At 62.7% G+C, this 16,589-nt stretch overlaps 1 protein-coding gene across 1 annotated transcript; it reads left to right on the top strand.

Moving 5' to 3' along the window:
* Positions 1–1,902: 1,902 nt before the first annotated feature.
* SLC38A3 (solute carrier family 38 member 3) lies at positions 1,903–15,275 on the top strand. The gene is made up of 16 exons (XM_084214609.1): positions 1,903–2,032; positions 9,181–9,332; positions 9,467–9,551; positions 9,645–9,760; positions 10,213–10,286; positions 10,365–10,457; positions 10,550–10,631; positions 11,184–11,266; positions 11,423–11,481; positions 11,924–12,097; positions 12,235–12,314; positions 12,888–12,988; positions 13,083–13,207; positions 13,563–13,707; positions 14,178–14,281; positions 14,388–15,275. The coding sequence occupies exons 2-16, from the start codon at positions 9,223–9,225 to the stop codon at positions 14,490–14,492; spliced, it is 1,536 nt and encodes a 511-aa protein (XP_084070735.1). The 5' UTR covers positions 1,903–2,032; positions 9,181–9,222; the 3' UTR covers positions 14,493–15,275.
* Positions 15,276–16,589: the final 1,314 nt, after the last annotated feature.

Raw genomic sequence — 16,589 nt, 5'->3', positions numbered from 1 at the left:
TTGATTTTCTGCAAAGCTTCAGCTTGACACAGTGGAGCCTTTGTCCTCTGCCCACACAGAAAGTGGAAATACAGGTGAGGCTGTCCCATGCTGGACAAGAGAGGGGACAATACAAAGTAGACATGGCTGCATTTGTGCCAAGAGCAAGCAAAGGGCATTTGGAGGCTGGGAAGGAGCAGACAGCCTCCAAATCACTTCCCACAGGTCCTCCAGCATGCTACCCCAGGGCAGTGGCTGCACCCTGTGCCATGGGCCCACACTGCTGTCCCCAGGCCCGGCACCTGTGCTGTGTTTGCTTACAGGGCGGAAGCTCCTGGCCAGCCCTGTGAGACGCGTGGCCGCCCATCCCGGGACGTTTCTCCACAGGTGCCACGTGGCTGCACCCGCCTTCACCAGAGCAGGGAAAGGGTTAAACTGATGGCTTGAGGCCAGCCATGCCCATCCTCTGGGTGCCTCTGGCTCCCCCGTCACACTGCCAAACCTGGCTGCCTCCAGTCCCCCGGCGTGCCAGCCAGCGCTGGTTCAGCACTTACGCATGCTGCTGTTATTAGAAATTAGTTAATGGATGTATGTCTGCAGCCAAAGGAGAGCGGCAGTAACAGGAGCCGCGGGATTGCCGGGAGCGGGAGGGCAGAGCTGCCACTGAATATTTAACATCCCTCGATGTCCAGGCGAGAGAGAGAGGGTGCCTCTTCTCCCGATGGCGACGCTCACTGCTGGCTGGCAAAGCCATTTCCATCCCAGGCTGCCCGAGGCTCCGCAAGGATTTATGAAAGATATGCATAACACAAATAAAACCTTCCAGCAGCGTGCAGAGCCATTCTGCCAATGCACAGCAGCTGGGCAGGGTTTGCAGCTCAGCATGGGAGCGTGGACCCCCAACATTTTCCTCTGAAGTAAAAGCCGGGCAGGACAGAGGAGCAGGAGGTAGTTTAGGGGTGGCAGACCTTGTAAAGGTACAGGGAATCTTTGGGGATACAACTGGTGACTCCCCAGAGCTCATGGCTCTCCCTGAAGCATGTGGGATGCACTTGGGAGAAATTTCCGCTTCGGGGAACTTTTATGGGGATTTGTTTCTTCATGAAAATAGACATCTTTCAGCTCAAGTGGGGAGGTTTGATGGAGACTGGAGGAGGGAGCTGGCCTGTCCCAGTTACTTTGGGTCTTGTTGGGATGATTCCACATGGGTTGTTTCCTCCCAGTGTGCTGACATGCTGGGGTGAGAACTGTGGGGGCAGCGGGCACCGTGAGCAGGGCAGCCAGCTGGGCTGGCTTAACTTGGGAGCAACCTGAGCTTCCCAGGCCAGGGAGAGAATCTACCTGAAGGAGTGCTGCTGGGTGACCTGTTCCCGTCCAAGGGTGGGGGGGAAACGCTGTGCCCACACTCAGCATGTCCTGGATTTAGCCCTTCAGGTAGATTAGAGTGACTGCCCCAGCCCTGCTTCTTTGGAAGCAGCCCCTGGCCTCCTGCAGGAGCCTCAGCTGCTGTAGGCAGGGGTGCCCGGTGGGGTGTCAATACTGGCGGGATAGAGATGCCCCATACAGGGATCATGCCGTGAGGGGCACAGACACCTGGTGCCGTGTGCGGTGCGTGGGGATGCTTGGTGACTGCCCTATTCCAGACAGGGCAGCGCTGCCTGGACGCTGATGCCCCCAGGGGGATGATGCCTGGTGCGGGGGGTGATTCACTTGCGGGAGGTGATGCCCAGTGGACACTGATGCCCGGCGGGGCGGCGATGCCCCGCGGGCGGCCGTGCCCGAGGAGCGGTGGTCCCGCCGGAGCGGGGCGGGGCGGGGCGGGGCGGGGCAGGGGTCGGTCGATGCAGGGCGGTCGCTCCACCCGCTCCCCAGCGCTCCTCCCGTGCCCCGGCGGAGAGCAGATTGGGAGCCTTCTCACTGGGGGCGGGATCGGGTCCGGTTTAATCTCGGGCTCCGCCGGATTACGGTCGCAGGATAGTCTCTAATCCGCGGCACCGGCCACCGGGGGCTGCTTGCCCCAGCCCGCAGCAGAGGCACCGCGGAGAGGGGGCAGGTAGGTCTCTCCGATCTCCCCTGCCGCTCGCACTCCCGTGAAGCTCCGTGGTTGGAGGCTGCCGGGCGCTCGGACCCCTCAGCTCCCCTAATTCTCCTCCGCACCCCATCCAGTCCTTTCCGACCCATCTCTCGCTGGCTCCGCTTTCCTCTCACAGCCCGGCTCTCTCTCCTCCTCCGTTTCCTCCTCCTCCTCCAGGCGCCGGGCAGCAGCGGGAAGGCTCCGGGGCCCGGCAGCTCTGGCAGGTGCTAGCGCCCCGGGGCTGTTTGCTTTGCTGTACTCCTGCCACTTCCCAGCGGCTGGCACCTTCCCACGGGTGGGTGACAGATCCCGCGAGTGCAGGGGGAGGCAGAGCCCTGCCATACCGCTGGGTACCCCAACGCCCCGACACTGCCCCTGCCCGGAGCGCGGTCTGGGGGCTTCGGCGTGCATCGTTCCGCTGATACTCACAGTGGCACCAACCCCCAAACTCCCTTTACTTTCCCTTTTTTCTGCTTTAATTTTTAATCGCCCGTGGGAATGACATATGTTTCTGAAGGCTGGAAGCGGCTGTGGCCAGGATCGGGTGTCAGGGTGCCGGGGTGCCGGGGCGGGGGGCACGGGCAGGGAGAGCGATGCCGGCCGTCACGGGCACCGGGGCTGGCTGGGACCTGTGTGCGGCGATTCCATGGGCTGGGGTATTAATAGAGCCTGGCTGCCCGGGACAGCAGCATGGAAAGCCGGGCAGCACACTGCGTTCCTGTCGGCCACGCGTGTCCTGTGCCAGCCGGCATGGTGGCCCTCTCTGCCGTGTCAGCTGTGAAAGTCCCACTGGAGAGAAACCTTCCCCAAGGGAAACTGAACCACAGCAGGTGGTTGCTGGACTTGGGCCCCCAAGCCGTGCGGTGGCACGGGTGAGACAGGGGACCTGGCAAAGTCCCCAACAGGTGGGATGGCAGGGAAGCAGAACCCTGACTGGCTGTGGAGGGCATGGCTGTGCTGAGCTGACGCGGAGGAGATGGGGAATTTTCCACTGGTGTTGGACCAGGCCCAAGATGAGGTGTTAGACCTGTCTGGTCCCTGTGGCTTCAAGCGGGGTACCCCAGAGAAAGGCGTCTGTGCCTCGCAGCGCTGCCCTGTCTCCCAGAACAGAGTGCCAGTGTGCCTTGGCTCAGGTGGCCAGGGATGCTAAGGAGCAGTGGGACACTCCATTCCACTCGGGGGTGGCACGGGGGTGCTGGCACTGCAGGGACCCTGGCTGGGGCGCAAAGGGCCCCACAGCACCCGGCCGTGCTGCAGCTGTAATCACACGCCGGGGCCGCGGCCACGGCAAACAAACAAGCACCGGCAGAGCCTATTTTCCTTGGCGCATGGGGATGGGGGAAGGAGCGGAATCCCACGGGCTCCTTTGGAAGTGCAACCCTTGAGAAAACAGAGGCGGGTCGGGGACAGAATGGACCCCCGTGCCCCCGGCTCTCCTCGCCGCGTGGGTCTCAGCGGCCGCGTGCCTCCCCAGCTGCTGACGCAGCTCTGGGACTGGCTGGGTCCCCCATGCCAGCGGGGCACAGCCAGCCTCGTCCTGCTGTCCCCATGGAGCAAATGTCAGGCTGGTCCAATGGTGAGAGTGCCATGGCCAGGCACATACTCTCACCCCGTGCCACGGGGTTTGGGCGAATCGTGGCTCCTGATTGCCACAGGAGGCTGTGCTGGGGGTGCCAGAGGCACGTGGGGCTGTGGCTGAGGCCAGTCCCTTCTGATGTCCCAAGCACTGCCAGCACCAAATGGCACCTTGGAGGTTTTGCTGTTGACCCCTCCGTGTCATCCCACTAAAGCCAGTTGTGTTTTGAGGAGTGTGAACTCCTGGAAAGCATCTTGCTTCCAAGGCGAAACAATGTCCTTTTCTAGGCACTGCCTGTCCATCAGTCTCTGCAGTGCCACTACCTGTGCCACCACCTTCCCTGGGCGGCCCTGTGTTCCTGGAGGGCAGTGTTGGAAGTCCATAGCAAAACTCATCATACAGCCTGGCACGACCTGAGATGCTTTGGGCTCAAGCTGGTGTCTCACCCAGCCTCCCCAGGAAGCACACTGAGTGCCATTGGCCTCGTGCTGTGCCCACCCTGTCCCCATCCCCATGCTGCCAGCTGTACCTGCCACCTGACCTTGTACCACATGGTCAGCAACAGCCTGGGTTGTCCCAGTGCTGGACATGACTCCCCTTGCCTGGCCTCAGCTTCCTCACTTCTTTTCCTATCTTGCCTTGGTACTGGTGCTTGGATGTTGGAGGATGTGGCAGGATGGTGTTGGCTGATACCTGCAGCCATGGTGGGTTGTGTGCCTGGCAGGTAATGCTGTGGCTGAGCTGCACCATGGCTCTGGCACTGGAAAACCCTTTCCATGGCCCCACCATGATGTTTGGCTCTACCACTCCCTTCCCTGAACTGCCTTTCCCCTCCCTGCTGTGTCCCAGACCCCCTTCCCAGGCTCAGGTACAGCTGTCCCCCAGGCCAGGGGTGCCACTTGTGCCCTTAGAGCTAAGACCCTGGATGGACACCGCTGTCCACATGGTGCAGCAGAGATGGCCAGAAGTGCCCAGGCAGGTATTAGTGCTGCCAGAGCCCTGCTAGCCAGGACAGCAGCTTTCAGGGACACTTCTTATTTGCTACTGCCAGTCCTGCCCTGGCTGGAGCACTGGGGGAATTGCCTGACCAGAGGCTGAGCCACAGTGTGGTATTTGGGACTGAGAGAGGAGAAGTGAGCCCAGGAGCAGTGCCTACTCTACCCACCTTGCGCTGGGGGCATGAGTGGGGCTGGCTGGCGTGACCAGCTGGTGGGGCTGTCATCTCCAGAGGATCTCAGGTGGATCTATCTCAGGAGAATCTCCCACAGATCTGTTTGGGGAAGGTCTACAGCAGGGCTACCCAGGGAGATTCTCCAGCCAGGCACCAGGCAGGTTGCCTCCAGCTGTCCTTTCCCACAGCTACTGGGGTTCCCATGCCCATGTGGGTGCCCCCCAAAACCTTTGCCCCAAAGGTGAGGTGCCTGGCTATCCCCTGAATGGCTGGATTTGCCCCTTTGGGTGCCCCTTTCCTCTGGGGGAGGTGGCACCCTGGAACTGCCTTTTCTTAGCTGGGAGGTGGGGGTGGAACACCACAGGTTAAAACCAGGTTTGGCTTGCTAATTTTAGGAAGACAGGCTGGAGGAAAGCTTTGCCTGTGTGTGCTTCAGGGGAAGGGCAGAACTAGTCCCAGGGGAGCCGTGGAGAGTGGCTCTCAGTGGAAGGCAAGGACAGAGGGGTTTCTCTGCTGTGTGCCCTGCTGGGGTCAATTTCCCTGGGTAGGGGTTGCCCAGGGACCACCCAGGTTTGGGCTGTTGCCCAGCTGTGCCAGTGTGCACACACACCCCTGTGCCCACAGCAGTGCCAGAGGCTGACCAGGGACCCCAGGCTGGGGTCACCCTGGGCTCAGTGCTGGGGGAACCCCAGGGTGGGGCTGATGGCAGTGACTGGCATCCCTGCCCATTGCCCTTGCTGCCCATCTCTCTGGCAGGGCTCAGCCATCAGCACAGCCTCAGGGAATATGAGACCTGTGTGCCCAGCTCTGCTGAAACCTGAAGAGCCACCTGGGCCGGCGGGCAGGGCCGGGGGGGCTGCCGTGCCCCTGGCACACAGCGGCAGCAGCGGGAGGGATACCTGGCTGCCAGCACGCAGGCCGGCAGCTGCGGCAGGCTTGGCGCTAAAGCCGGATTACCACCCGGAATAGTCCCACGGCTCCAGCTGGGCCGGATTAACAAGGATTCATCTACAAGGAGAGGAGATGGGGAGGGACTCTGTGCCCTGGGGGGGTCCCCGGCCTGGGGGAGCACTCACCTGCTGCCAGGGAGACCCTGTGCCTTTGCTCCGCACAGGTGGGAGCCGTGGGTGCTCACAGATGGTGCTGTGGGCCCTGGGGACGCGGTCCCCAAGGCTGCCGTGGCACAGGCAGGGCTGGCAGGCACTGGCCGCCTGTCCCCGCGTGTGCCGCGCTCCCACCGGCACCGCCTGCGCTGCTGGGGACTGTGCCGGGCCGGGGCTTGACCGAGGGAACTGGCACAGCGCAGGAGCCAGGCTTGCCCAGGGTGATACGCATCCTGCTGGCCACGTTGCCAGACGCAGTGGACCTCCCATCCAACATATCTGCTGGCATCGCCGACAGAGCTCCCGTGCCCAGCCCCCGCTCCCGCCCGTGCCTGCCTCCCGCTGGGATTTTCCACCTTTTAAATGAGTTGCGTGGAAGCGAGATGTGAGGCAGAGAGAGGGATGCAGTTCCTTCCAGGACTGAAACTCTCACCGTGGTGCCCTGGTCCCCGAGGATGGCTGGCCGGGGGCCGAGGTGAGCCCAGGACTGCCCGTCTGCCAGAGCAGGGCAGGGATTTGGGAGCCCCGCCGCCCCACACACGTGTCCCCATCGCAGCGAGGGCGGGCAGGCTCTGTGCTGGCCGGAACGAGCGTGCGAGACCAAGCGCAGCCTCCCCCGAAGCGCAGACGTGGCCGGCGGGACGGTACGTGCCGTCCCACGCATCCGGCTCCGTGTTCCTTCTGCCGGGGCTGCGGGACAGCACCAGGGCCCAGCTCAGGCTGCCTGGCCGCACCGCAGTTTTGGTGGAGTGTCACCAAGCTCTGGGAGCAGCCTGGGAGAGGTGGGAGGTCTGGCTGCAGCGGGGTCGGGGCTGTCCTTGTGTCCCAGAGCCCGGCAGGCAGCAGAGAGGCGCGTGCAGGGAAATCGATGCAGCTTGCCCAGCACCCCCAGGAACGTGGTCCTGGGTGCCACAGCGCGGGGGTTCTGTGCCCACGCGAGTGGGCACTGGAGCTGCTGGTCAGGAGCGGGATGATGCCAGGCAGCATGCAGACTACCCAACATGGCAGTGAAGATGGCAGCATCCCATCTGCGTGGTGGCACCCTGAGGGAAGAGATCCCTGAGGAGATGCTCTTTGTCCAGAGCAGGGGGTTCCCAACTAAGGTGGGCACACAGTGAGGCAGTGAACCCACCAACCCCACCTGGAGGGGAACCAAGCCACCCCTTCAGGGCCACCCATCACTGTATTTGCTGTTCTGCCTTATCACAAGGCAAACAGCAGCAGGCAGGGCTCACACTGCCCGATCGAATTGTCTCATGCTCCCTCCTCTTTCATCTACCCCCTTGCCCTGGCTGCTGCCACCAGGAGAGCCTGGCCGAGGGGCAAAGGCCAGGGCCAGCTGGGGAAGTGGCAGTGAGTGGTGCTGTGCCTGTGCCAGGGCTGTGCCAGGGCTGTGCCAGGGCTGCCCAGCAGGAGGAAGCGTCTGGGTGGCAGCACGAAGCCCGGTGCATGCTGAATGAGTCCGGCCGTGCCGCTTGCTATTCCGAGAGACGCTTGGGGGAAGAAGTTGGTATTTCCTGAGCTGCCCAGAGAGGTGTAATTATAACCTGGGAGAAGAAAGGGGCTGCAGACGAGAGTGCCCAGCCTTCCTGGCGCCCGTGGGGGAGCGGGCAGGGGAGTGGGCAGATGCTGCCTGCCACCAGCGGGGTGCGGTGAAGCCCTGCCCGCAGGCAGCCCAGCGGCACTGAGGGGCTTAGGGAGGTGTTGGAACATCACAGATCTGGTGTCCCCCCTCAGTCCCATACTGGGTGAGTGGTGGGTTCAGTGATGCCTGCCTGTGGTGGTGGGAAGGCGCAGAGTTAACGGTGGCTTTTGGACGTGCTGGCAGCCTTGTTCATGCCTGGATCCATCCCAAGCGGAGGCCTAGTGGAGGGGATAAATCATCACCCAGAACCCGCCCTGCGCTTCCCTCTCGTCCCCCGCATGGCTCAACCTTCTCATTTTGGTCCCTGCTGGCCTGTGTCCTGCCTCAGCTTCCCCACCTGGCTGGGTGCTGCAGGTAGGGTGGCCCAAATATGTGCCCACCACCCTGGGCCGACCACAGGGGCTCGGCCCCCCTGGAAGTGCCAGCAGCCAGTGTGTGGCCTGGGATGACCCTGCCAGGACTTTGTGGCCTAGATGGGCAGGGACAAGCAGGGCAGCAGCTCAGGAGACCGGAGGTGCTGGCACCCACACCCTGACGTGTCATCCTTCCCTTGCGTGCCAGCAGGACTGCTGGACCCAACTGTGCTGTGGGAAGGCTCCTCAGATTTCTGGGGACACCAATCCCCTAGGAGCATAAAGATGGGCCTGTCCCCTGCTCACTCCATGGTGACCCCAGGCAGTGGGGTGGTGGGGCAGCAGCATCCTCCTGGCATTGGGGACCACACTGCATCCCAGCCAGGCCTAACCTCCAGCTGGGTGGCAGCGGCCCTTGGCTGGACATAGCCCCAGTGTGGAGCCCCCTGGCCAGCCGGACAAGACCCCAGCCCCTCGGGGCAGTGGGGGGTGGCGGGACCCTGCCCCGGCTGCCAGCCTGCCCCAGAAAGCCACCCTGTGCCGTTTCCCAGCGGGGCGGGGAGGGCCAGGGCTCGCACAGAGGCGGCTTTGTGCGGCGTGCCAAGGCGTCCCGCGCTCGGCAGCCCGGCCGCCTTCCCCTGCCAAGGAGCTGTCTCCCGGCCCCGCGCTCTTTCCTGCTCCGTTTGTCCAGCCCTGACGTGCCCCCGAGCCCCCCGCCTTGGCACCCCGGCAGCGGCGGGACGTGGGTGAGCCCTTCGCGCCGGGCAGCACCACGGGCTTTACATAACGGCGGCAGGGGGGTCCCTGAGCTCCCTACCCCGTCCTCAGCCGCCCTCCCAAACGCCCCCACTCGCCTGCTGGCACCCGTTTCCAGGAGGGGAAACAGAGTCATGGAGCCGAGAGCTGCGGGCAGGGGAGTGGAGGTGGGCAGGCGGTGTGGATGGGGACTCTGGGGCTGGGCAGTGCTGTGAGCAAGGGAATGGGGTGGGCTGTGGGATGTCTGGCTGGGCAAGAGGGCAACCCCACGTTGGGGCTCTGGTAGGGTACTGGAGCTGGGGCTGAGTTCCGTGGGACATTGTGTGCTGAGCGGGCAGAAGGGAGAAGCACGCCACCGTGATGCCTGGCTCGGTGACCCTCTCATCCCCGGGCGCCTGTCCCTGCCGTGCCACCAGTGCTGGTGCTGAGCCCAGCTCCAGTGTCCCTGGTGGAGGCAGGACTTGTGAGACTGCAGGCCAGCCCCTCCGGTGCCTCCTGGATCTCTGTTGCCTCCCTCTTGCAGAGCCTGAGTAGAGCCCATAGCAAGCCCAGCTGTCTCCCAGCCATGGATACCACGGACGTGCCCCTCCAGGCCGAGATGGTGGAGCTGGTGCCCAATGGGAAGCACACGGCCGCACTCACTGCCTCCACTGTCCCCTCACTGGCGGGTGACAGGTAGGGGCCTCAGGGCAAGCGGCGGTGCCAGGGACTTGGGGGGTCCTCCGAGCTGCTCCCTGCCCTTGAGATACCAGCCAGTGCTGATGGTCCCTGTCTCTGCTTTGGCTTCACTCCTCTCCCTCCGTGGATAGATTTGAAGAGAACCAGACTGGCGTGGCAGAGATGGAGGAGTTCCTGCCCCACGGTGCTGAGAAGAAGCAGACACACTTCACTGATGTGAGTAGCAGTGTGGGCACAGGGGTGGGGGTGGGATGGGGCAAGCTCCCGGTGTGACTGGTGCATGCCCTCCCTGTTGTGTCCTGTGAACAGTTTGAAGGGAAGACGTCTTTCGGGATGTCCGTCTTCAATCTGAGCAATGCCATCATGGGCAGCGGCATCCTGGGGCTGGCCTATGCCATGGCCAACACCGGCATCATCCTCTTCCTGTGAGTGCCATGGGGGTATGGGGGGGGACATCCAGGTGTGGGGGGCTTCTCCAAGGGGATCAGTGGGTGCAGGCAAGAAAGAAGTCTCTGGCTTGGGGTGATGCAGGGACCAGTGTCCTGCTGGCTGAGCAACGCCTACTGCTGGCAAAAGTCTGCTTGCTCTGCTGAGTGCTGTGCCCCACTTGGGGGGAGGAGGAGGGTGAAGGTTTGCCCTCCTTACTACAAAGTCAGATTTTCAAAAGTAGCTTGAAGGACATGAGTGATAGCTCCTCTTGGGTGTGGAGACAGGGACTGGATCTGCTCCATAAACACCCAGCTGGTGCTGAGGAAAAGGTGTGGTATCCTGCCAGGCCAGCTGCCCACAGGCAGAGCACATCTGCATGGGGTTTGCCCCACAGCCATGTCTGAGCCCTGTGCTGTGACCCACTGGTAACTGCGCTGTCCTCCTGCAGCTTCCTCCTCACAGCAGTGGCCCTGCTCTCCAGCTACTCCATCCACCTGCTGCTCAAGTCCTCAGGCATTGTGGGTGAGTGCCAAGTCCTCAGCAGGGCCGTGCTGGGGGTCTCACCCTGACTCTCACCCACCACTGCTCCCTGTCCCACAGGCATCCGCGCCTATGAGCAGCTGGGCTACCGAGCCTTCGGCACGCCGGGGAAGCTGGCTGCGGCCATCGCCATCACGCTGCAGAACATCGGAGGTGAGCGTGGCGCTGGGGACACCCGCCGGGGCTGGGGACATGGGGTGGGACCAGAGAACACCAGTGCAGCAAGACCTCCTTCTGCCCTGCAGCCATGTCCAGCTACCTGTACATTGTCAAATCTGAAGTGCCTCTGGTCATCCAGACCTTCCTGAACCTGGAGGAGAAGACCACGTGAGTGCCTCCTGCCCACGCTGCCTGCGTGCCTTCCCCGGGCAGGCGCCGGGGCTCTGGCTCCAGCTGTGCAGCCCGTGGCAGGGATTTAGTATCATTAAGCCACTACTATTTTTGATAACTGTCAGTGCTGAATAAGCCCCTGGGTGAGATTAAACCGAGCTGAACTTCCAATCCCTGCTCCTCACATCCCCTTGGGATCAGGCTTTCCTCCTTGAGCAGAACCTGGGGGTGCTGGGTGGGGGTCTGGTTGGTTATAGGTCCCCCATCGAATGCCCACATCCCCACTAGCATCTCTAGCCCTTGTGGGTGGTAGGCAGAACCCTAGCTCCAGAGCCCCTAGGGACAGTGGCCTCAGGGGTCCCCATGCATGTTGTCTCAGGGGTCCCCTGGGATGTTATCAGAGCACGAATGCCAGCCTCAGGGGACACCAGTGCCCCTGGGATTTGCCAGCTTAAGGGTCCCTAGGAATGGTAGACAATCCCCACAGTGGCTGCCTCTGCCTTCTGTGGCCCAGCAGACTGAGGTGGTGAGTGGGCCCTCTGCTTCCAGGGACTGGTACATGAATGGGAACTACCTGGTGATCCTGGTTTCTGTCACCATTATCCTGCCCCTGGCCCTCATGAAGCAGCTGGGTAAGTCAGGGAGATGCTACCCATGGCACTGGGGTCTGGCACCCTGGGTCTCCCATGGGGCGATGGTGCCAGCCTGGATGTGCTGGGCAAGGAGGGGACACTTAGCCAGTGCAAGGGTCCTGCCCGTACCCACCAGCCACTCTCCTCCCTCCCCAGGCTACCTTGGCTACGCCAGCGGCTTCTCCCTCAGCTGTATGGTCTTCTTCCTGATCTCGGTGAGCACCCGCTGGCATGTGCCGGTGCCTTGGGGTGCCAAGCATCCCTCCTGCTGGGGTGTGAGGCTGGGCTGCTTGCTGTGGGGATGGCAGAGGCAGCAGGGACAGCGGATGCTCGGGGCTGCAGACACTGTGGCAGGGCTGTCAAGCTGCTGGGTTATTTTCGGCTGAAGGAACCGAATGTTGTGGAAAGGGAGAGGGGGAAGGTGCTGGAGGGGCATCTGCACATGTGGCCCCTCCACGTGCTGCTGCCTCGCTCTGTCCCGCTGCCCACCCCCACAGGGACAGGCTGGGGGAGCAGCATCTCCACAGGGCAGCCCTAGCAAAGGGTGTCCCTAGGAGGGGTCCTGGCAGGGTCTCTCTCCTGCTGGGCATGTGGGAAGTGTGTGCTGGGAGCTGGGGGCACCAAGAACTGACTGGCCCCATGTCCCCCCCACCCCAGGTCATCTACAAGAAGTTCCAGATCCCCTGCCCACTTCCGGAGCAGGAGGGGAACATCACGGGCATCCTCAACGTCACCACTGTCAGCACTAGTGACTACCAGAATGGCTACACAGTCCTCCAGGCCCCGGAGCAGGACACTTGCACACCCAGCTTTTTTACCCTGAACTCACAGGTAAGGACCTGGGATGCAGCCCTGAGGCTCTGGGTGAGCTCCCACCCCGTGCACCCCATGAAGATGGGTGGTCCTGGTGCTGGCAGCACCTGCCACCGGGCCCCCAGCAGTCAGTCAGTTGTCCTCCCCTCGCACAGACAGCGTACACCATCCCCATCATGGCCTTCGCCTTCGTCTGCCACCCCGAGGTCCTGCCCATCTACACCGAGCTGAAGGAGTGAGTCTTGGGTGGGGGTACGCACAGGGAGGGGTGGGCTTCATCCGGCACCCACCCAAAGGCAGTGCCATCTATGTGTGGGACCTGCCCCGGGCCATTGTGGGGAGGTGGGTGATATGACCCTGGGTGGGGGAGTGGGTGGGTGGATGATGGCTGATAGGACCTGGGATGGGTGATATCAGTCTCAGGAGGTGGGTGATACAACCTGGGGTAGGTGGGCAGGTGGGTGGTAGGCAATATCACCCCTGGGAGATTGGTGATATAACCCTGGGTGGGCGCTACCCCCCCCGGGAGGTATGTGACATGACTCAGAATGGGTGCAGGGAGGGTATGACCCCTGGGAGGTGGGTGCCATGATCCAGGGGTGGTGCTGTGACCTCTGGGATGTGGGTGCTGTGACCCAGAGAGGGTGGGTGGCTGGTTGGTGCCACCCTGCCCAGGAAAGGGGACACAGCCCCTCTCTGCACATCCCCCACACACCCCAGAGTGTTTTGGCATCGCCCCTCCTTACTGGGTGGGTGCTTGGTGTCAGCGGGTGCCACGGGGCTGTGCTGAGCCCACCGTGTCCTGCAGCCCCTCCAAGAAGAAGATGCAGTGCATCTCCAACATCTCCATCATGGTCATGTACCTCATGTACTTCTTGGCTGCCCTCTTTGGCTACCTCACGTTTTACGGTGAGCCCCTGGGGAGGGGACTGGGGCTGGCACACCTGTGCCAGGGGGTGATGGTGCTGGGGCTCACCCAGGGGCTCCTTGATGGTGTTCACAGACCGTGTGGAGTCAGAGCTGCTGCACACGTACAACAAGGTGGACCCCTTTGATGTGCTCATCCTGTGTGTGCGTGTGGCTGTGCTGACGGCTGTCACCCTCACCGTCCCCATCGTCCTCTTCCCGGTGAGTGGCCCCACAGGAATGCCAGGTGGCTTCAGCATCAGGCTTTAAGAAGGGAAACTGAGGGAAACTGAAGACAGGGATTGGGGAACAGGACATTCTGGGTGCCAAGAGCAGGGCTGGGGCAGAGGCAGGGGTGATGGGGCAGAGGCAGGGCCACAGAGACAAGGCTGTGAAGAGGTGACAGGAACCAGTGGGGCATCAGGGTCAGAGCTTGGGAAGGGAAAGGGGTTATGGTGACCTGTAGAGCCATAGGGACAGGGCTAGAGTAGGGGTGATGGGGACCAGCAGGACTGCAGGGACAGGGTATGGGTCCTGGCTCCAAGGATGGAGTGTGGTATCCTGTCCCTGTCCCCAGGTGCGTCGGGCCATCCAGCAGATGCTGTTCCAAGGGAAAGACTTCAGCTGGATCCGCCACATCGCCATTGCTGTGATCCTGCTGACCTTCATCAACCTCCTTGTCATCTTTGCCCCCTCCATTCTCGGCATCTTCGGCTTGATTGGTGGGTGGCAGCACCCTGCTCCTGTCCCTCCTTGATCATGGGGTGTTGCAGCAGCATGCCAGCCTGTCCTGACTGGTGCTCAACTGTGACTGACCCTGCCGTGCCTCAGTTTCCTCCTGTCACCATGCCAGGACCAGGTGGTTGCGTGGATGGCCGATCCCATGGCTGTCCTGGCAGGCCGGTTCCCACAGCGCAGTGCCGGCACTGCTCCTCCCTGTGTGTTTCCCTTGATCCCCCTGGCCAGGCTCCCCCCGCTCAGCACTCAGCTCGGTGCCAGGGCCCGGGCTGCGGGAGGGGTGTGGGGACAGTGCCAGCACACTGCGTCCCTGGGTTCCTGGAAGGCTTTGCCAGGACTGGAGGGGGGGGCAAAGAGGGGGTGGGGGTGGACAGGACCTGCCCTGGCAGTGGGGCTGGCAGGGCTGAGCTGCAGGGTGGGAGGCCCCTGCCCACTCTGTCCCTGTCTTCTCCAGGTGCCACCTCTGCTCCCTGCCTCATCTTCATCTTCCCTGCTATCTTCTACATCCGCATCATGCCCAAGGACAAGGAGCCACTGCGCTCCACCCCCAAAATATTGGTAAGCGTGGGCAGGGGTACAAGGATGGGGACAGGCATGGGGTTCTGAGCCTGGCTGGGAACCCTGTTGCCCTGGCCATCCCTGAGTCCCTTCCTTGTCCCCACAGGCTGCCTGCTTTGCCCTCCTCGGGGTGGTCTTCATGATCATGAGCTTGAGCTTCATCATCATCGACTGGGCCACGGGTGGGGGGAAGAGCGGCGGCAGCCACTAGCCACTGCCGGGTGCCCAAGCCAACCTCCCCCCCACCCACCCGGTGCCCCAGGGAGAGCCGACCCTGGGCTCAGCCCCCATGCTGCAGCCCCACCAGGATTCCCTGGGGACTTCCGCTGTTGCTGCCCATCGCCTGTGGTGATGGTGAGAGGGCATGAGCCATAGCAGGCATGGAGACTCCTCGACCTGTGTCCGGGATGGGGCAGTGAGCCCGGGGCAGGTCCTGTGCCCCCCAGCCACTCCAGCGGGCACCTTCCCTGCTCTGCGCCTCAGTTTCCCCATCTGTAAAATGGGGAGAATAATACTGCCCTACCTCACCCGGAGCTGGCTGTCAGGTGGAGCTCTTCTGCACCCCAAGAGCCACCAGCAGCAGGCACTGCCAGGGGCGCAGGGCACTGCCTGCCGTGGGCACCGAGGACCGGGCACTTCCCTGGCCTCCCCCAGATAGCATCAAGAGCCTGATGAACAGTGTCCATGGGGGATGGAATCCAGCAGGGTGGTCAGACCTGTGACAGCACCTGTGCCCAAGCCACCCACCCTCTGCCCTGCCATCCCCCCATCCCCAAAGAGATGCCACCCACTGTCCTGGGATCACGGGGGCACCCCAGTCCCTGTGAACAAGCGTGGCCCTCATGCTGTGGCTCCTGAGCCTGCCAGGGGAACTGCTGGCTCCAGGTGCTTGTGGATGGGACCCTGCTGACCCCTAGGCCATGTACAGGGAGACCAGCTGCATTGCTCCAGGGAGGTGGCATGCACGCCATGGGCTTTGCATCCACTGACATCCTGCCCATGCTGCGGCTCAGCTGCTGGGAGCCTGGTGCACCCAAGGGGCATGAGGGGGATTTGGGGGTGGGCTGGGGGCAGCACTCACTGGGGGCGAGCTCAGGGCTCTGGAGGCAGCCCTTGTCTGCATGCCCAGATACCAGGGCGATGGGCACCCCAGCAACCCAAGCTGTCCCTGCTCGCCTTGCACCCTGGGCCAGCACTCAGACCCCTACAGCCCTCACCCATCCATCTATCCATCCATGCCGCTGGGATCCATCTATCCAAACCATGCCAAAACCCGGAGAGCGGCTCTCCCACCCCCCACCTCCCCTCCCAGTACAGAGGGCAGCCCGGCAGGGTGGGCAGCACAGGGTTGGGGGGGTCTGTCCTGCGGCAAAGTACATAAGAGATGTATTTTTTTATGAGGTGGTGGAGGCTGGGATGCTTTTTATAAATACTGTACATAAGAGTAGATCTTTTTTAACGTGTTGTGTTGCTCTGGGTAGCTCTGTATAATGTACATATGACATGGGGGGGCACTGCTGCGTACTCTCACCATCACCCCGGGTCTGCCGGTTGCAGCGTGGCCCCGCTGTTCTTGTCACCAGCCTGGCCGCCCCAGGGCCACCCCGACACTTGTAAATTACTGCTGGGGGTGATGCTGGCGGTGGCAGAAGGCCAGAGGTGAGAATAAAGATGTGAATGTGCCCAGGTCTCGGGCATCACTGGGGCGGGTGAGGTGTTGGCACGCAGGCTGGCACCTCACACATGGCATCCTGAGGTGGCACAGACAGATGGACAGGAGCCACACGGGTGCACAGACATGCGTGAAGATAGCAGGGATATATGGACATGGACATAGGGACAGTACACACGGATGAACAGCAGGACAGACAGCATGGACATACAGCAGGACAGCACAGACACAAGGACATGGATGTGCACGGACCCCCATGGGAGCAGGGCCCCTGTGGGAGTTAGACCCTGGGGAAACTGGGCCGTGAGGGAGTGGGATCCCTGGGGAGCAGGACACCTGTGAGAGCAGGATCCCCAGGACAATGGGACACGTGCGGGAGCACAGCCCTGGGGAGTGGGACTCCTGAGGAGTGGGATACGTGGGAGCAGGAGCCCCAGCAAGCGCCATGGCAGTAGTATCCCTGGACAGTGGGGCTGCTCTGGAAGCAGGGCTCAGGGAAGTGGCACTGGGGCACCTCGTGCCTGGTGCCAGGGCAGTGGGTGCCCCCAGTGCCCTCAGGGCCAGACCCCAGGCCTCGCCCATGGCACAGTGCAGAGTGGGGGTGAGCCCCCCCAGCCCTGGCCCCTCGCTCCCCTC

The sequence above is a fragment of the Fringilla coelebs genome, assembly GCF_963513975.1.
Source record: "Fringilla coelebs genome assembly, chromosome: 13".
Taxonomy (NCBI): domain Eukaryota; kingdom Metazoa; phylum Chordata; class Aves; order Passeriformes; family Fringillidae; genus Fringilla; species Fringilla coelebs.
This window is presented reverse-complemented; position numbering and strand designations above follow the sequence as displayed.